This window comes from Beta vulgaris, chromosome 5 (genome assembly GCF_026745355.1).
Source record: "Beta vulgaris subsp. vulgaris cultivar EL10 chromosome 5, EL10.2, whole genome shotgun sequence".
Taxonomy (NCBI): Eukaryota; Viridiplantae; Streptophyta; class Magnoliopsida; order Caryophyllales; family Amaranthaceae; genus Beta; species Beta vulgaris.
Window position 1 is genome coordinate 66,479,531 of NC_079206.1, and position 21,807 is coordinate 66,501,337.

The 21,807-nt window shown below is 33.9% G+C and overlaps 1 protein-coding gene across 10 annotated transcripts; it reads left to right on the forward strand.

Annotated features, from left to right (window-relative positions):
* The first annotated feature begins 380 nt into the window (after positions 1-380).
* On the forward strand, positions 381-15,283 carry LOC104894724 (uncharacterized). Of its 10 annotated transcripts, none has more exons than XM_048637617.2 (11): positions 381-602; positions 783-856; positions 1,966-2,046; positions 4,860-4,952; positions 5,171-5,290; positions 5,635-5,727; positions 5,926-6,003; positions 8,341-8,738; positions 9,151-9,209; positions 9,426-9,493; positions 14,525-15,283. In XM_048637617.2, the coding sequence occupies exons 1-8, from the start codon at positions 470-472 to the stop codon at positions 8,530-8,532; spliced, it is 864 nt and encodes a 287-aa protein (XP_048493574.1). In that variant the 5' UTR covers positions 381-469; the 3' UTR covers positions 8,533-8,738; positions 9,151-9,209; positions 9,426-9,493; positions 14,525-15,283. The 10 variants fall into 10 exon arrangements, with proteins under 10 accessions (XP_048493574.1, XP_048493575.1, XP_048493571.1 ...); XM_048637618.2 differs by lacking the exon at positions 14,525-15,283 and adding an exon at positions 11,605-14,510; XM_048637614.1 differs by lacking the exon at positions 9,151-9,209 and having other exon boundaries at positions 14,525-15,281.
* The last annotated feature ends 6,524 nt before the right edge of the window (positions 15,284-21,807 follow it).

Here is a 21,807-nt window from a genome sequence, read left to right on the forward strand (position 1 = left end):
AACAACTACTTTAATCGCTTATCGCTAATAGCTACTAGTAAATAGCTAGTAGCTACCCCGGACAACTAAATCTACTTCAACAATTAACCGCTAGTTTTGCCAAACATGCCCTAAATCTCAGACGTTATTCGTAGTAATGTTCTACAATCGCTATCCATAATCTTCTACAAACGCTATATGCTACTACAACCACTACTTTACCAAACACTTACAATCTTCTTAAGTAACGTTTTGATTTGTTCAACCACTACGTACTCAGCCGCTACCTAAAACACTAGTGCTAAATCGGACGTTAATATTGAGTTTGGATCGCTATCTAGTATCTAGTTTTAAATTAAAAGAAAGGGTTACAAGTCCAACTATAATATAAGTACGTCCTTTCTTAAATCTTAAAGTAAGAAAAACATAAACATCTTGGTGAAAGAAAAGCGAGCGAAGAGAGAACGAGCAAAACAAAATACTTCCTACAATGGCGGATAAACAAGGATCTTCTTCGCGCTCTTCTTCCGCCGACAAGAAGCGAAAACGAGTTGCAGACTCCGATTTCAATTCGCAAATCGACAATGTCGACTCATTTAACGACGAAGAAATTCTCTCTCTAGGCAATTTCACTTCATCTGAATCTCCACTTATTTTCACTTACTGTCGAATTTTGTAATCGCAATTTCATATTCATCTTTCTTTTTGAATTCAATTTTTCATGATTTTGTTGCATTTGAGTTAATTTAAACCCTAATTTTTCTGTAATTATGATTTCTGAGAGGAATTTCAATGTTTTGCAGAGAAGAGTCTTACTTTTAGCGATACGTTAGTTGCTCTTCGGATGATGCGTGCTCAATTTCCAAAGCTTGAGAAGGTTTGACGTCTAATTTATTGATTTTTTTATTTTTTATTTTTCTGCATTTGAATTGGCTTAATGTATTGTTGTTTGTGTTAATTGTAGAGGTTTTTTTGTGTGGATATTTCATATTTGAAGGTTTTGGTAGGTTAATTGCTATTTGAATGCGTTATGTGATTGAGAGATAATAAATGTTTCTCTTTCTGAATGATTTGTTTCATTGCTTAAAATGCTGATGTCTTTTGTGATAAATTGGATAAATATCAACTAATATGTTTCTAATTAGAGAAGAGTCTTACTTTTAGCTGTACGTTAGTTGCTCTTTGGATGATGATGTGCTCAATTTCCAAAGCTTGAGAAGGTTTGACATCTAATTTTCTAATTCTATGACTTCAAGTCGGATTTTCCTTATTTTGTTTTTATGCTGCTGATGGTTTTTTATTTGAATTGGCTTAATCTATTGTTGTTTGTGTTAGTTGTAGAAAATTTTCATGTGGATATTTCATATTTGAATGTTTTGGTAGGTTAATTGCTATTTGAATGCATTATGTGTTTAAGAGATGATAAAAGTTTTTCTTTCTGAATGGTTTCTTTGATTGCTTAGAATGCTGATGCCTTTTGTGCTAAATAGGATCAATATCAACTATAATATGGTTCTAGTTGGCGTTCACAATATGGAACCTGCATGCGTACTATGTAATCTTGAAGTGATTTTGCATTCTTTAATGTAAAGCTTGGAAATTTTTGTAGTGAAATATGTAGGATTGTTGCAAAATTTCAGTTTATTATTGAAATTTGAGAGGAAAGATTTTCAAGTGATTCTTTCGTCTTTATATTTATTTTTTAGCCAGGGAAGCAAATTGCATGAGCTCTTTTCTACAATATCGTCTCGATCTTTGCTTGGAGCGTATTATATCTCTTTATAGAGGACTTGATGGAATTTGTGTCGAGGGGATTATATGTAGATCTGTTTGGCATGCTTCATCCCTTAAATTGGAAAAAATATTGGACAGTGGATGCATTTCATAGTAAAATGGTTTATACTTCTCAGGCTAGCGCAGTATCTTATTTCTAAGATCATCCTTTTCTCTCCTTAGTGGCTGACCTTGTGTTTTCATATATTTCAGGTTTCAGTCAAACCCTTCATCTTACGTTCACAACTATATAGCAGCATAAAGGATAGAACTCAGGTTGACCGTGAATTAGAGGTCTGGCTCATTGATTATATTAAGCTTATTACTTAACCTGTCATTATCAATGTCTCTCATGGATTCTGAAACACGTGGTGCTTTATGCAACCTTTCTAATAGATTCAAAAGCAACTTTGTTTCCTTGTTCAGATATATAGAACAACGCTAACATTCTTGTATAAAACTTGTAGAGAAGGGATTTGCAAAGCTTGTAGGTACTGTATCACTAAATTGCCAAACCATTAGAAAGTATGTTCCTGAATAGTCACTTAAAAGATATGAAATAGCTATATGTCAGAGAATTTAGAACAATAATTAAACTGCAGAAGACTGAATCAGACAAAGCTGTATGCTAAAGATTCTTAGATTATAGGTAAAACGTCCTTGCAAATTTTTACATCTTGATTAATTGGCGTGAGTCGTAGGAGAAGAAAGTTTAATCATTGAGAGATTTGATATGTAGGTACTAGAGAGATTGACATTGGAGTTTTGGCATGTATTCTATTGCGAGGAAGGAGCTTTTTATTTTTATTTTTTTTAAAGATAATTAATGTTGGTTTAGAAAGGATCATTTGGCACTTGTTTCTGTTACCATTCTGGACCTTCTGGCATTTCAAAACTTTGGTGGACAGGATTGGCAGGTCAAAGACGTTCTTAACTGAAGCACTACACTAAAAATTAAGATAGATCCTTACAGATGGTAAGCATAGGAGTGGTAATTAAACTCGACGGCTAGTTTCTGTTTATCAATTGTTTATTTGTTGTGACTGGGGGTGTTTGTTAGCTTTGTTAAGCATTACTTTGTCAAAGATGTTTTTCTTTGATTGAAAAGGATTGTTTATTTCTATAATTAATTCTAGCCATGGAAACTGCTAGTTGGGTCCCTTGAAATTTTAGTTTCAATTTTTTTTGATTATCAGGCTTATAAGCAAAATGTGAAATAAATGAACTTCATGAGCTGTGTTGTTGGGATAAAAGGAAGGAGTGGGGAAATTTATCAGGAAGATATTGGTGGTTGTGGAAATTTCTTTGGGTCACTGTGTGTATTCTCGAATCTCGATATAGAGATCAGTAATATCTTTAGAAATAGTCCTTGAGCAAGACTGAGAAAGGGATTCCTTTGGCGACAAGTTTCATATAGCTGCATGTGCAGATAGCTCTGTTTTAATTCTTGTTTATTCTTAACTATGCTCATTCACAGCTCTAGGCCGTTTTGGGACACTTATTCCTCGCATTCACCTATATCAAGTCTTTGCTTTTCCATCCACCTGAATTGAGCTGATAACTTGCTATGAGTGCCTGGGCGATGTTTGACACTCTAAGCATTAAAGAGAATCACTTGCCTTTATGAAAGGCGATGACTTGCCCATGTACCATAGCAGTAGTAGCTATGGTGAGGGATGATAGGATGTAAGAACTACCTTTTTAATTGGCAGAGCAAGGAAACCTAAAAATAGCACAATGATAAATGATGATGGAGGTATATAGGCTAATTGTTAGATAGCTGTTATGTGCTGGTTTTTGTGGAGTGCTGAGGATTTTGGACTTGTTTGTTGTGACAGCTGTTAGAGTTGCAAGAAGTTTAATGGGAATACCATAATTTGATACAATGTTATTGGCGGCAGCGTCGTAAATCTGAATTTCGGTGATGGCCGTGATTTGCTACCTGAGGCGACATAATTACTTTGATCCATCATCCTTGTGAAGAAAGAACTTATGCAACATAACTCGAGTAGGCCTATCTGCTGATATGCTCTTTGCTTGACATTGGTCCTTTGGTTCTCTTTGCCTCTGAGATTGAGAGCAGGTTCCTTGAATAGTTGGAAAGTTATGTAGTTGACAAACCTACTTCTGACGTGAAGGAAGTTGTTTACCTAGCCCCTACTGATTATTGATATTTCTTATGGGAGGTATATTATAGCCGGGTAAACTAATACGACTTCTTGTGATTTGTGAACCAAACTAATTTAAATTGGACAAGTGGAGTAAAAATTTAGTGACAGTACATTGTTACTTACATTATGGAATATTATTTATGCAAGCAGCATGTGTGCCATTTCATTTCTGTATGGTAGGTGGCTGGTAGTCTCAGATGTTATGGTATCTCTTGCCGGATGTCATTTAAACTTAGAGGTTGGAGTTTTTTTCAGGATTGAAGGTTTGTTATAAGAATTTGTATTCTCCCTCTATTTTTCTATTCCACCATGGCTTTCACATTTGCCAATGCCCAATTGTGAGTTCGTGACCACCTATGTATCTACTATCTAATTACCAATTAGTAAATATTATAAAAAGTTGATATTATGAAACCATACTTTAAGACAAATTCAAAACATCTTATATAATAACATTATTTTTTGTAGATTAGGAAAAAAATAAGGTAAAAGGGAAATAGGGCGAAAGTCAAGATGGAACAAGCGGAATAACTGAAAAAAATGGAGGGAGTATTTTTTAAAATTTGGACAGTTTTAAAAAGGTGTGTGCCATTGTTAGATTAGGATTTGAAAATTTATGGTAATCTAAACTTGATGTGTATAAGGGGAGAGTGTCACTGTAAGTGCCATTTGGCGCCTTATTAATAATAATACACCTTTACTATATAAAAAAAATGCGAGGACAGTGTTCCATAATTATCTGACTGCTATCTTGATACACTAGTGGTTTTACGTACTTCCTACACGATTTGTTTTGTCTGGAGCTGGATGTAGGACCACATTTACATCGAGTTGCATTTGGTCTTTCTTGTCAATATGTGTGCTAGTTAAAATGAAGTCATTGTTTAAAAGCAAGTTATCTTTTTCTATTGATGTTTTAATTACTCTTTTTTGAAGGTGTTGAAGAGGGATAAAGTCTTGCGGGTTTTCAAATTAACTACAGGGCAAGATGATCATGCAGTGATGTTTCTTGAAGACTATATACATCAGGTTATATTATCTACTTCTGCAATAAAGTGCTTCTAATTTTTGTGATTTGTCATTGATGTTGTCATTTAGAAAGCAAGAAAGTAGAGACCTTTTTTTTTATCTATATTGTAAAAGTTTCTACTGAAATTTTCCTTTCTTTAGGCACTATATGTTAATCCTATTAGTGTGCTTAAAATATTGTGATCTTGTAATGTTTGCTCATCGGATAGTTTTTTTAGATAGATACTGTTTCGAAGAAGATAGAGACTAGGAAGGAAGGCGATTTTGCTGTGTTTGGTTGGTTCAAGTCTCATGTTATCATGTCAAAGTTAGAGCCAAGCGTTGCACATGAAGAGCTTGTAAGTTTTATGATCTGTGTTGTATATTTGTTTATTTGTTGGCTTTCTTCTTTCAGTTGTTGTTTCCAGTTGTACGTTTTAAGTTTGAGTGTCAGCAACTCGAGTAATTATTATTACTTCTTCTTTCCCCGTGATTTCGAAATTTTGATATATTTCTTCTTTTTCTCCATGAAGATTTCTTTTTTATTTGGTACAGTCGTCAATGGGTTATAATCTCCAGTCTCCACTTTGAAATTATTTGACTGAATCCCACACATCTTTTAAATATCAACTGATTTCAATTTTTTATATTTATCTCAGGATTTTCGTATTTTTTTTGTGTGTCAATTATCGCATGAAAACAGTTTGCGCTTGTCTTATTGCAGTGTTCCTTATTATCAGCAGGAGGAAAAGTGAAGGATGAACAAATCTCTCTCTTGGTCAATGCAGGCATTCTTGTAAGTAAAGTGAATCCTTTTGATCATTAACTGTTCAATCGTAGTATGTTCGTATCATGAAACGTAGAAAGAATAACACGATAAGGAACTAACTTAGGGTACGGTTTTTTTCATCATTTTTATTATTGAATGTTGCAATTGCAGTTTATGTTTCACTTTCATCTTAATTTTTACTACTTTGTTTTGTTTTGTTTGTAGACTCGACAACTTATTGATCCAAACATCTACTGGTTTGCTATTCCAAATATTGGTTCAATACTCAAGGGAATCTCTCAGGTATGTACCTATGTGCTCCCTGCATCTTGTTATTCTAGAGCTAAAAGCCTTTTTAGTTGACTAGTATGCTAAATGATCGAAACTTTGTACTGTCAAGGATAAGCTATTGTCTTCTGTTGAAGAAGCCAGAAATGACTATAAAGTAATTGTGTCATCAAAAAAATTTCCTCCCTATGAACACTTGGAGTCTTCTAATGGGATATTTTTGGTATCAATCCCCATTATTCGAGTTTCTTTTCTTTTTCAGTGACACAGATTGGATAGTTTAATTGAGGGTACAATTGAACTAATTGTTCCATGACACATTGCATTGATGTTGCCAAATTTGACTGACTGAGAGGAGGTGAGGGTTTTTTTTAATGTTCAATTTTTATTCAAGGCTTGGAATGAGATGATTAATGGACATACTAGAGGAAAGTGATTAGGGAAGCAAATTTTTGGGAGATGGAACATCGAAACTTCGCAATTCCTAGAATGGAGGGAAGCTACAATGATTGTGGATCTTTTTTTTCCTTTTCCTTTTCCTTATTGTCTTTTTCCTATCTCAGATTTTTTGGCGCGAACTGGGAGAGGGGCCCTTTGTGGTCTGTTTGCACATCCTCTTAGCCGGGCCCATAAAGCTTATTGTTTACTGTTGGAGCATTTTGAGATGAAAATTAGGAAGATCTTAAGGTGAAAATCTGTGTAGAGGATGTAATATTATCTTCAAGGATCCTTTTGTTTCTCAAACATTGAGTTGTCAACGCAAAGCTTAAGCTTTTGGTAATCAAGCTCAAGCCAACATATTTGAGCTTGTTTATGATTATAAATGAGAACCATGAACTTGGTTAGCCTAGTCAAATTCGAGAAAACTATTGCTAGATACAGAGTGCGATTTAATAAGATCTTTATTGTAATAATGCAAGCTTCGACTAATTTAACTAGTAGAGCCTACAACTTGGATGAGAACACATTGAGACATTCTTATATGATATAAATTACATTATTGAGTTGCTTATGGCATATATGAGCCATGTACCATGACATTATAATCTTAGCTTGTTTGTAAAACGAGCTATAAATGTTCATTATTTATTTTAGCAAAATTAGTTCTAGCTGAGCTTTGGCTGAACTGCTTAAAGTTCATTGGTGTGTTGATCTATCTATAACTTTTAGCTAGCTGTCAAAGAGGATGTCATGTGCACATCAGGGGAGAAATTCCATGCTTGATACATAGATATTATCACGAACTGATAGAAGTATAATGGGGGAGGATGTCATGGGGTCTTATGATGGATTTAGGATTCACTGGATGTTAAGAAGCATTACTTTTGAGTGGCTTATTCCTTAGAACTCCTTTTAAATTGATTTTTTAGTCTCATTTGCTATCACTAATATTTTACCTCATACTAGAAAGACAAGTCTTGGAAACCTCAGTGGTTGTACCTTGTAATTAACTAGATTCTGTAATAAGAAAATGGAATTATAGAAGATTATGACGGTGAGAGATAAATAACTTCTTGCTCACAATATTTTAAGCTTTCAAGTGGCTTTAATCACTCCCAAAGTAATGTTCACACAATTCTACAATGCCTTTTTCTGTCGTCCCTCCCCCCTTTGTTACAGTCACATCTACTGCATTCCCTCCTAACTACTTTAGCGAACTTCCCACATAACACAATCCTAACAGAAGCATTGTTAGTTAGCAATAGTACCGCTGGAGTGTGTAACATATATAGGACGCTTAGTTAGGTCTTGGGTGCATAACAGACCTTAATCTTGCTGTCTCTCACTATCTAATCCTATATCTTTATACTTTGTCATGCTCCCTTTCTTCCAAATGTTGGACATTGTATATCTTTTATGATAAGAAGCCCATCACCCCGAGCTAATCTCCTCTTGATTCTCTCCTGTACTTGGGTATATATATTATATCTTTCTATAGGAACTATAATGATGCTGAATGGTACATCTTTCAAATATTGTCCTACGTTTTTCATGAACTTTGACCGATAATATATTCTTAAATTTACTGTAAAAAATCCTTAAATTTCAAACATATTATTTTTCATGCCAATCTGATAATTTAAATTTCTTGAGATGGTGTATCTTTCAACAACTGATCCCGGGGCCTGGGTAGCTATTCAATTTATATCTATGAATGGCTTCTTACTTTTTTGCAAGCTGACTTCTGCAATAATCTATCTTGAGGCTTCGGATTTAAATTGTCTTTTTTTTTGTAATAAAAAAGAAAATAGGTCTTACATTATAGAACTAATCATGTTTCCAGCAGTACTGTGTACCACATTGTTGCGCATATAAAGTCTGTTGATTGTTCTTTCCTTTATGTTTATTCAGGGAAGAAAGGAGTTACTCTCTTTCCTGAATCGTAGGAAATTCAAGGAGATGATGCTATCTTCATTAGAGAAAAAGCGCCTTCGATTTTCTTCCCTTGATATGAGATTTCATCTTCGTGATCTGATTGGCTCAGGTCACCTGCAAACTTTTCAGTCACCTACAGGCATTGTTGTTAGAGTTTTGAAGGACTAGAATCTTGACAAGTTCACCTTTCCTCTGTATGTTTCCTGTAAGACAACTGGATGTGGTTGGCCCGGAAGCCACACTTCTATAATGAAAGCAAAGACGAGGTTTAGGCGATCCATTGGACCGTAATGATTATTTACAGAAGGTGGCTGCGTCTTTGACTAAGCTTTTAACACCTGTACGTGGCTATTGGCTCAAATGTTACTGAACAGGTAACATTAGTTACTAGATAGTATTTCTCTCTTCACATTTGGTGGAACTTTGATTATTGGTAGTTTATATGGTGCAGTTGTTCAGATTACCTATTTGAGTAGTATTTTTGGTGTGAAATGTGGTGGTTTATGACTTATGAGTGCCACTATTTTTCCATTTCGTGCCAATGGGATGTTCAGTGCTTGAGCCTGCTTGCTCTTTATCTGATGATTTTCTGGACTCATGCTGTGGTTTTACCTATTTAAGTAAGACAATTAATCTAGAAAGCAATTGGTGATACTTTTGGTCATGCATGTCATAAAAAGTGCACAAATTTCAATGTTATTCTGTAATTACATCATTCCAGATGAGGCATTAGTATCCGGAATTGTGCATATTGGTGGTTTTGACTTCTAGCTTCTTATTTTGCAGTAAGTTGGCCCTTTAATATTATGTCCATATCTATATGCATGGAAGCAAGCATTCCTTGGGTATTTTCTTGCTCTGTCACTTTTAGTTTCTTACATAGACTATCATGTTTAGTCTCAACTCTTATGTACTGGAATTGATAAGGCGAGCATTCCTGTCCTTCCTTCCTGTATTTCCTCTTATTTCTGTACGTCTCTGTTTATAACCTGTAGGCTTTGCTTTGTGTTTGCTCCTTCGTGAACTAGGCAACCAATGCATTCTGTATTTTGCGTTTTCAGGTGGCATTGATGACTGCTTGACCTTTCAGTTCAGACAACCTTTTGAGAACTTACGTTTGGAAACAGAGGTCAGAGTTCAAGCATTTATGTTTATTCATAATATAATGGATATTGCTATTTATGTTTATTGTTACTATTGCTTTTTAATATAGATCTTATAGTTCTATTGGTTGGTTGAAACTTGTATTTTTAGATATAAGGTGGCTTCTACAGCTTGTCCATAACCTGTTGAATCTTGGTCGTGGCTAATGACATTTTTTTTTCCTCCCATGAAATTCTAATCATCTGAATTTAACTGTATGTACGTGTTCCTCCTTGTTGTGAATTTCATAAATGCGCTGACGTCATACTTGAATTTCTTTTGCATCAACTTGGCTTCCTTTGTTGGCTGATCATATGATATCTTTCAAAATGTCTTATGCTTGGAGTTAATTTAAGATGAAAACTTGTTTTGGCTGTTTACTTAGCTAGAGAAGTGATAGAATGGTTGTCGGTCCACAATTCATAGAGTGAACGTATGAAAAAGTTCCCCCACCAGACTCATGGGACAAAATTTTAGTTAACTTAATTTATCTATCTTGCCACTCGTTCTAGATACTCTAGTAATACTGATATGTTTTTTCTCGAGATAATTTGGGAGAGAACTTAGGAGGCCTCCTTTGCTACTATTAAGGAGTGCTTCATGTGGATGACGGTAATGGTGGTGAATGATACCGTGCACTGCGTCTAAAAGTTATCTCTCTGTCTTGTCTCTGTGGTCTTTAGGTAGAGTTTCTGTTGTTCATTATTTAAGCAGGTGTGGTAGCTCAGACCTGGTTTGGAATTTGTCATACTAACATTTTCTAAAGCATTAGACAATAATAGATGAGACCAAATTGCCTGATTGTTGTTTTGAATGTAAACGATAATATATGATTATGAAAATGGTTCCTGTGGATGACGGCAATGGTGGTGAATTATAGCGAACTGCGCTTATAATTTATTTTTCCGTCTTTGTCTTTGTGGTCGTGAGGTGGAGTCTCTCTTGTTTATTATTCATGCAGGTATGGTAGCTCATACTTGGTTTTGGATTTGTCATACTAGCACTTTCGTATAGCATTAGCCAATCATAGATAAGACCAAATGTGCCTGATTGTTGTATTGAACGTAAACGACAGTACATGACTCTATGAAAATGGTCCCTGTAGAGAGAATGACTTCAGCACTTCTTGGGTTTTCGATTGAACAAAATTGATGGCACAGGGTGGCTTTGGATTGTCTTGCGCATTTTTGGTATTAGCATTACTCAATAATTGATAAAGTCGGCTATTTGGAGAATTGTTCAGCACCAAACATGTGAGGGGGAGGGGAGGGGGATTTAGGTAAATACACTTATTGTGGGCCTCACACCAAATTCTTCTCTATACTCCGGAGAGCAGGTTCTCCATATAGCTTTTTTCTAATAGATGGCACAACTTGCGCTTTATTTTCGAATCGGACATAAAGCAGTCTAGCAGCTATACGATTCATTGAAAGGGCTCCTGTTGAGCTAGTGACTTCAGGGCTTCCTTGTTTCTGTCAGACTTCAGCCACAATTACGTTTCTTGTCTACATTCTAAAATTGATTTGGTATTCCCTTTCAAAAAAAGTGGAAAGAATGATGTGATATTGCTGTGATGGTACAAACTTTTCATTTAAAATGATTTTTTTTGTTCTTTGGTGTGTAGAATAATGCACCTGTTACAGCATACTTTGTTTTCACTAGATGTAAGGTGTAATAATTGGATTATAATCAGATCAGGGGAAGTTGAGAACCCGTTTAGTAGGCTCTAGTGGAAGGTGGAGATGGTAATGATTTTGTAATTTCGTGAATCCGTCCTAATAGAGCTCTATTCTTGAACATCATGCAAGTAACAATTTTTCTATATAAATTTGATTTACCACTTCAACTTCCATCATCCCACATTACAAGTTTACAACCATTCCATTTTTAGACATGATTTTGTTTTCTAATTGTATTTATTAAGAAAAACTTATATGGCGGAGAAGCATTACCATGGACATTATCACGGAATTTTCTCATGCAAAACTCTATGCAATACTTTACCAAAAGGATGGCTTGGAGTTTTCCCTTATAGTAGGCGGTACCACAATAGCTATTGTGATTGTTTTATCGCAAGGCAATCCACATCCTGCGCAGGTTAGGATATTACCCCTTGAAGAAGTCTGACAAATCCATGTACCTTGTGATGCGTCGATGATTCAACAACCCTTCTACCCTACTACATCCTCAAAACTCATTTGGTTATACACTCATTCACTCATACTTCCTCCCCTTGTTAGCTGTTGTATCATATTAACTTTTAACACTATTTACATTTTTTCCTTTGATCCTATTGTAAGGAAATACATAGTGCAGGTAAGAAAAAAACATCATGTGAGATCTTGTTAGTTTCGTCTTAATATATATACTCATATAATCAACTTTTAAATTTAATGCTCAAAGTTGCTTGTTGACAAACGCATGAAGTTCTTTGGGTACAAGTTTTAAGAGACAGATGAGGTAATATACATGATTTTTTTTTCTTGTGCATACTTCAGTTACTTTTTGTTTGGTTAGTCTTTTTTTGAAAAATTTGTGTAATGAAAATTTTCGTACCAATTTTTTTTGAATATGAGGGTTATATCTTTTTTAATTTTCGTATTTTAATGAGTCATGAATGATTGGAAGCTTGTAGGGTTTAGTTACTTATGAAGGTTAGTTAATTGCCTTGCTTCATACTCTCTCATAAGTAGAGATGTCAATTCCATAAAAGGTTGGTTTTCCACCCGTTAAAGTAGATTTCATAATCCTAAAGCAAGACATGATTATTTTTTGTTTCTCTATATTAAACAATATCAAAAACTTAGGTGTATAGCAGCAGCTAAGAGATGATGCGTGTAGTCGTGTCAATTACGGATATTTGGAATCTATAACCTAAATTATCAAATGATAAAGACTTTTTTTTTTTTGAGGAAAAATTGATAGAGACTGATTTTAACTATATACAAATATATATTACTCTATGCGCTGTTGCTATTTTGCAAGTTAAATCTACATCAATGTCATTATAAAACTTATTGTTCTTTGTTGCTTTGTTAGTTAGGAAAGTAACTAACATTCCAAGGTTGCTGTCGATTATGGGATAAGGTTTTGGACCTGTGAAAGTTTCAAGTTACCAGTCTCTGTGTTAATCTTTTTTCACTAAGGTTTCGTTTGGTAGGATGTAAAACATTTTCAGTGTAAAATAATTTTTCATGGAAAACAATTTACAATGTAAAACACAATTCCAAAATTAGTTTTCCGTTGTTTGGTTCCATGTAAGAAAAATGATGGAGTGAAAGGAAAATGAAAGGGAAAGTAAGAAGGTAGTGAGAGTGTACAAAAGAGATAAGGAAAATGATTTTCCCTTCATTTCGAAGGGAAAATGGTTTTCCATCATTGTGAAAGTAATTTTACCCCAAGAAAAAACGATTTTACACTCTTTTGCTAACCAAACAATGTAAAACAGAAAATAGAGGAAAACAATTCTCCAAAAAAACGTTTTACGCCCTACCAAACAGAGCCTTAAAGGCAGACTCTTGTCAAAGGAGAGTCTTACCAATATAATCGACAAGCAGGAGTAAATCAATTGCTAATTATGCTAATTTTGTGCACAAATTTTGAAATAAATGATCAAGATGTAGATATATACCTTCTTAAAGATTATTAAATTCAAATTAATTTTTTTCATGACTATCGTTGTACTACTCGGTTTATGATAGTTAGCAGTCAATGGAAATGTTAAGTGTGGATGATTAACATTTCCTTCATGGGTTGTTTTGTTTGTTTAGTGAGAATAGAGGCTGGATTATTCCATGTTCTTTTAGATTTATTTTCAGTTCAATGAGAATCAATCTGGTTTTTATATTCCCTTGTTCGATTTGGTGGGATTAAGATTTCTAGGGGCCTTGGAATTTGGATTGTAGCCTCTATAGCCTCTATTTCCATGAAAATAAGGAGGGAGGGGGACATGCCCTAATTATAGGATTGGCAAAAATGTTGGAACTTTGAATGATAAACACTATTGGAGAAAGGGAGAATGTCGTAAGCCCTTTATTTTTTTAATACCTTTTTCTAGTACTTTGGAATTTAGATTGAATCTCTAGTAGAATTTTGTTTCGATGCTAGGCTAAATAGTAAAGGATCATAAAATATGTGTACCAACGTCTTTATTAATAGTTGTAGTTACTTAGTATTAGGAATGTTTTGAATCGATATCCATAATAATTTCTAACTCAATGGTACGGAAATTTTAAATTTTGTATTGGGCGTATGAAGTGTGTAATTAATTTGTTATTCTTGCTGTACCAAAATGTTATTTTAGTGTATTGATTATAACTTCCAAATCATAAAAAGTTAATAGTTTAGAGTTGATACAATCTCCACATATATACATTCCACCAACCAACACCAAGAAAGGTATAACCACTAACAAGTGGCTTTCGTTTTGAAAACTAAACACATTAAACACTAACACATTACAAAAATATCAAGTCATCTTGTTGGTACTAAGAAGTATTCATATACTCCCTCCGTTCTAAAATATAATTCTCATTTTTCTTTTTTTCACAGTAATTTATGCAAGTAGAATTTAAGAGGGATAGTAAAGATTTTTTGTTTATTTAAATAAATATTGTATGGGAAAAAAATGATTTTTAGGAGAGAGAATGGAGAATAATTGGTGAAAGAGTATTAATTGTAATATTTTGGTTGAATAAACAAAGAAAAAATCAAAATTCAAGAAACAAATAAATGATGGGACACGATTTTTCTAAACAAATTACCGAAAAAAGTGGAACTAAATATGAAAACGAGAATTGTATTTTGTGACACCCAAAATGGAAATGAGAATTATATATTGGGATGGAGGGAGTAGTACTTATGGTTTGTGAAAATGGTACAAGAAAATTTTCTAATAAACACTTCTGCTTATAAGGTTAACTTGGATATCATACAAGTTCAATTCTCCTAGGACACTTGGCCTTTGGCTGAGCCGGCCTGAATCACGGCACAATCTAACATAGTCTTGGTGCAACAGACTTGAGCACAAGCAAGGCATTTGATTCTCATGCGCTTATTGTGGTGGATCAAAGGTTGGGATGTGATTTTCCCGTACTCATCACCGGAAGTCTCGCGTACCCCTCTTGTTTTCGTGGAGTTAAGCTCTTCACTGCCAAGCAAATTCATTGATCCCATACTGTCTCTTCCATTTGGATCCCCCCTTTGAATGGGTGCTTGAAATAGAACGTCGATGCCTCATTTGAACCTCTTCTCTCTCGGGCGACAGTTGGAAGAGTTCTCAGAAATAGCTCAGGGAGATTCATGTGCATTTTTTCCGGCCCTATTTCGAGCATGGAGATTAATCTTGCCGAAGTATACGCAATCCTAAGAGCTATCAAAATTTCTATGTGTTGTGATCGCATCAAAAATCATTGCCTTGTCATCGAATATGATTCTATCAATGTTGTTCGATGGTGCAATGAGAACTCAGGAGGGCAATGGAACCTTGCCTTTGCTCTTAATTTCATCAGAAACACTCGCAACTCGTGGTTGAATATGTCAATCATTCATAAAGGTCGGGAATCCAATATGATGGCGGATGCATTGGCTAAGCAAGGCTTGAGAAGAGTAGATGAATTTTTGTAGCTTGGTGGTAGTTGCTTTTTTTCATGCTCTTGGGTAACTTTGGTGTCAATGATGCTGTAACTCGTAGTCTTATTTTTTGGCTACTGTACTTTTGAGGACTCTTCAAGCCCATAATTTTAATACAAGACAAAATTATCAAAAACAGAAGCAAGGCATATGATTTGGTAGGCTGACATGGTGACGCACATCATATACCGTGCCTTGGCCATAACTTTTGGGGGTAACATGTGACACGGATTATGGAATAAATAAACACGATAAAACCACACCTTTTAAGCTTATTTTTGGCAATGCAATACAAAATCGTATCATATCATCGATCGGTCCTCTTGATTGGTTGGTTCGACGACATAACAAAAGTTAACTATGTCAATTTTCCGCCCATAATAACATGTTCTATTTCAATTCCTATCCTATAAATTAAATTAACTATGGTATAATTGTCTCAAACTTTTCCTTGAGGTAGCTAATACTTTGCTTTCCATTTTGTATAAGGCTAAGCATCATACATTAGTGTTCGGTGGGCTGTCCCATTAGAGATTTTTAGCATGCATTGTAGCTAGCAATGTTGATTTGATGTTTTATTATCACTATTATCGTAAATGGAAACTTGATAGGTATTAGTATATAACTTGTAAAATTGGGATATATTACTCCTATATGTATCAGCTGTTGAAGGTGGTCAATTAATGAAGGCGCCTAATATATTTGTCAACTTAAGCATAACTACTACTACATACAGTTAAAAAAAAAAACTGCAAGTTGGTCTTGTTTGCTGCATTTCAGACGGTAGTTAATTAGGTTTATTCTACAAAATTATTATATCTTGGTGTAATGATGATTGCTCATATATCAACGCCAGACAATGAAGAAAAAGGAGTAGCTCAAAAGTGAGTAATTAGGCATTGTATAAGATATAGCTATTAAGAAAAAATTACCTTAAAGATGATTTATCTTTTACGGGATTGGAGTCTGTGGTTAAATACTACGATTCTTATCATACACCAAGACTTTTTTTTAGCTTATTTGTCTTTTGAAACCTCCAGATGACCATAATCACATAATAAGTAAAGCTGCAAGTGAGCAAATGAGAACAAATGAGCAAAAGAAATAGGTGTATGATGATTGCACTCTTTAAATACTCCATAAAAGTGTTAAACTACGTACAAACATATTCATGTCCTTTGTTCTTTGCTTCCCTCCTAACCTATACGTCACTGAAAAAATAAATTGTGATTTTCTTTTGAGTATTCGTCCTCCCCCAGCTCCAAATGAAGGAGTGTACTAGAGTAAATATATGTGAACATATTTATTATCCTTATTTAAATTAATATAATTATGTTAATCAGGTTACTGTGTAGTCTAAGCATATACATTGTAAATAATATGAACGTAGCCTCCTAAGGGAGAATTATCTTACATCTTTATCAATTAAAATACGATTGTTAAATAAAACATACATAATTCCATGTTGAATCTATCTTAATGTAGAAATTGTGTGCTTGGATCGCAGTAATATCATAATAATTAGTTAATAACCCTTGTACTGCAATATTACATACTAGTAAGTAGTATCCTACCCATCATTATGTTCTAAATAAGTTAATAAAATGGAATTAGGCCAGATGCATGTTATGGTTTCAGAGCTTAAGTTGTTACTTTAACATCTTATTATTTTTCTTCTCTCATATACTTTTGTTTTATGATTCAAGAAATTATATATATATTGCTCATCAAACTGAGATACAAACTAATACCAACTTCCAAGATACCATACAAGCTAAGTTAGAAATTGTCAAAGGACCAATTCAACTAAAAATTTAAATTGATGGTTGAAGTCTTAGGAATAGTTGTATACTTTATCACGCCCCCTCACACGAGGCATGGGCTTAAAGTGTGGATGTTGTACATGTCTCTCTCATACCTGGCGCTAAATATTCCACTTAGAAAGAAGGGGTGGATGAGATTTGAACCCGTTACTTTTATGTCACGCTAGCTCTGATACCATGTCAAATAATCAACTTAACCAAAAACTAAAATTGATAATTGGAGTCCTATGAATAATTTTATATTCTATTAGAAATTTTTAAAAAGACTTGTATAGACTATAAAACCGATTCCTATCTTCTATACACTTTTTGTGGTACTATAACACTATGATTCTATACATCATAATTCACGACATTCTTCACGTACGACCTGTACAGTAACATTCCACACAGTTAACAACTTAACATTATGCCTCATATATACTTATTCTGCTTCATGCATGTGGTTTAATTACCCATATCTATATTCTCATGTAGTAGTAATTTGTACCTCAATACTTCATCCGTTTAGAAATAGTTGCACCATCTCTAACTTTTACGTATGCCGATGTATGATTTTAACCATTAATATCTTTAATTATCAATAAGTAAAAATTATAAAAAGTATTTAAAAAATTTTTACATCGAGATAAATCTAACAAGACTCCATATGTCTATATGTTTTTCCTAAAATATAAATCACCAAAGACAGTCTAAGTGCAAGATATAAATAGTGTACAAAATAGAAATTGTGCAATTATTTCTAAACGGAGGAAGTATTAAGCAAAATAAGTCATGTTACATATTATTGGTGGAGACGTACAACCAAACAAATAGTTAGCACTTAGCAATGCAGATCTGAGTACCTAGCAAAGAAGAAATCCAAAAATAATCTTTTTAATCCTAATTTTGTATTTCTCCCCCTTCTTTATTATAGCTAAACTAGTTGGCTAATAATTGGATTTTCCTCCCTATCGAAAGGAACAAACCCTACCTAGATTTTGGCGTATATATATAGCTACTATAGATCACTACCAAGCCTATTAAATATATTTTCCTTTTCTTCCTCTTATAAAATTAGGGTTCTTAAATATGTTTTTATAGAATTGTAATTGAAGGGGGGTATAAGTGGGAGGCATAAACGCATGGCGTGGACATATGCTTATTATAAAAAAAATTTAAGGATGTGATTTAATGATGATTAAGACGTAGGGAGTAATAATGTATACAAGACATTTATCATTAACGATATTTGATAATTTAGCATTATTGTGGGCCACCCTTGATTACGTACTACAACATTGAGTCATAAATTATTTGCCTAAGTTTATGGGGAATGATTAGTATAAATCTTGTTTGCATCTAAAAGGTGGCAAAATCGATTTAGAAAAATAATATATATACTGATAAGTAACAAAAAAGCATCAATAACATTGTCGTATATGAGATTTTGTCATCATAAAAGGTTGCACATAATTGAAATTAACCAAGATATATATGGAAGATAATTTCTTTTTACTTGATTATTTAGGTATTGTTGTGTAGAACATAAATAGGGTATAATATATTTTAGACCAAAACAAATCGAATCCTTGCAAAGTTAGAATCTTGTGTGTGTGTATATATATATATATATATATATATATATAATATATATATATATATATATTATATATATATATATATATATATATATATATATATATATATATATATATATATATATATATATATATATATATATATATATATCGCACATAATGATTTCTTATAGATATATTATAAACTTTATTTACCATTTTTCTAGCTAATATCTTTGATATGCTTGATCCTTTAGGGAAAAAAAGGTTAATATGGTGCAATACTATAAATATAAAATCTTGGGTTATAGATAATCTTTGATGAATATGTAAGAAGTAGATCATGTAAAAGGGAGACAAAAGTAATAAGACCGCAAATAAAATTTATCATGCCGTTCTAAAACCAACCGTTACTTTCATCATAAAATGATCGATAGACCATAATTTTAGTCTACTTTATCATAAAATAATAGGATATTATTCTACATATATTAACTTTTATAACTTATTTATATTATCTCTAGCGATACCGATACCGATACTCTTGCAAAATTTGAAAGAAATATTAATTTGATAAGATAAGATGTAAAAAGTAGTTCCTTAAAAATAAGTCTGATAAGTATATTTAAAAAAAAATTCGAAAGATAATCGCAAATAAAATATGGCGTATACTAGAAATATTTCAGTAAAATTCATAAATCATAGATTATTAATTTCAACCTCTTATACAACCAACTAATAATTGAACCTTATTTCAATAATATTTCACTAAATGATCCAAATCTAGCTAATTCGACAGTATCATTCTATGACTCGAAGTTGATTCATGTGATAGTTATGCATACATTTGTTTATATATCTTTCACTCACCCTCGATCTTTCTGAGTGGATAGTTGATTCTCTCCTAGAAGTCCACACAAGCATATACACGTATCTTTGCGGCGCACATCAACATTATTATTGAGATTTGTATATGGCGTATCAAAGTGTATAAAATGTAGCTTTGCTTCCTTTCTTTGGTGAATGTTGAGTTTCTCTCCCACTCTTTCTCTTCGATCTCTTTCTTTTGTCTCTCAAATCTCAATGAAAACTGATTGCCAAGTAGACACCTGTCACTAATATAATAGATGGCTTTGTCATCTTGTGTCCATAATAACATACTTATTGGTCTTTGTCATTAGGATTAATATTTTACATATTGATTATTGAACTAGTGGGATTTAATTTGGTATTAAAAGAAGAAGGGTGACTAGCTACTATTTAGGGTTAAGTTAATTTTAACATGTGGCCCAAATCATCAATTATATTAGGGGTTAGTTTAGATAATAAAACAATTATTGTTAGGGGGCAAGAGTAATAATATGGATTAAACAAATATAAGGTAAAATTAAGTAGATCATTTGATGTTCCCCTAGAAAAAAGAATAGATCTTTTTTTTTTTGAAATCGTGAATTTTGCATTAAGTAAATCGAAAGTATAACCTGATGCTAATACAACTAAATGTAAAATAAAGAAAACATATATTAAAGTAAAGTAGCTTCATTTTCTCTTACATATTCTACGAAACAAAAACAAACTACATATCCATACCAAAATTAAACTTGGCTCGAGGGACGGTACGATATATGTCTTGTTAAAGAAGACCTGATATGAGAAGGAAGCTGATGAAAGACAACACCCAGACAATCGTCAGAAATAGATAGCTGCAACTCATTTAGCTAGTAGACTTCAATGTATACTAGACACAAAATCCCAAGGTCCTTGAACATAAACGTCTTCCTAGGATTCTATGGATTGAAGTAACAAAGAATCACGTCCTTTGTTGACTTTTGATCCTGCTGCAAGGGTAACTAGAGTTTAGTCTAGCGAGACTGAAACTCAAAATGCGTGGAGGTCGAAATTTACCCCAAATTAAATTGAAGGGTCTCCCACAAGATGAATATTTTGAGTGTGTGATGACTCCGAAAGTCATCACATGAACTTGGGGTGAATTATATTGAAGTAATTGACCTAATCGACATATCTGAAGGTCCAACCTTGCAATCTCTAACCTAGAAGATCGAACCACAACAGGATGAAAGTGACAGCCTCCTCTCATCTTACCAAAAACTTGAACCCCTACATAAACTATAAACAAAGAGCATAAACAAGATAAACGAAACTAACAAACACTCGAAACATAATACCACGCCGTCAACAACACCATACGACCTATCAAAACTATGTAAAACCTTCACGTACCAACTATTGCTTCCTTAGCGAACTAGTCGAATAGACAACAACTAACACTAGTGAGGAACGGGAAGGGGACACTAAACTCTAAAACTGATCAAGGCTAGAGCAGGGGAACGTGGAAGGGGACACTAAACTGTAAAACTCAAGACTGTAGCAGGGGTACGGGAAAGGAGAACCTAGAACCTAAAACTTCAAGCACCGAAATCAGGGGAACAGGGAGGGGGGACTAAACCTAGATACCTAGACGAACTAAAAAAGGGTAGGGAGGGGAAGCTACAGCGCACGAGAGTGATGAAACGGGGAGGGTCGACGCAACTGCGGGGAAGGGTGGGACGACGCGACTGCGGAGGAGTGGACGATGCTACTGCGAGGAAGGGGGAAGATTGACACCTACAGGGGATGGGGAAGGGAGACCAACGAGAACGACGAAGAGGGGAAGGGAAGGGAAGGGGAAGACTCTAGGGAGGACAACGAAGGACGTGGTGATCAGGGATTGAAACAACACTAGGAAGGAAATGAAACAACGATTGTGCTAGGCTCGCCAGCGACGAGGCTGAAAGGACAACCACTAGCGAGCCTAAACGACTACTTTGTTTGTGGAATTTAGGGTTTCGAAACAAAATCATTTTAAGAGAGGAGTTAATGTCATACTTATAAATAAAAAGTAGATCATTTGATGTTTACAGATTTTGAACATCTCAATACCAAGCTCGTATATAGTTATACGAGTATTACGCGAATATTGTATGTACACATTCATCACTATGGTTTCTTCGATGCATAGATTTTCCCATATGAAACTTATTGTTCATTTGGATTCTTAATTCTCAACTTTATGTACTTCCTCCGTAATGAAATAGATGTTACACTTTTCAAAACACACTTTTCTAGGCAATTTATTGAAGAGGAGAGAGATAGAGAGAAAGAAAAAAAGGATACACATATGATAGGAGAGAGATAGATAGAGATTGTTGCCTAAAAAGGAAGTGTAACATCTATTTTATTACAACTATATTTAGAAAGTGTAACATCTATTTTGTTACGGAGGAAGT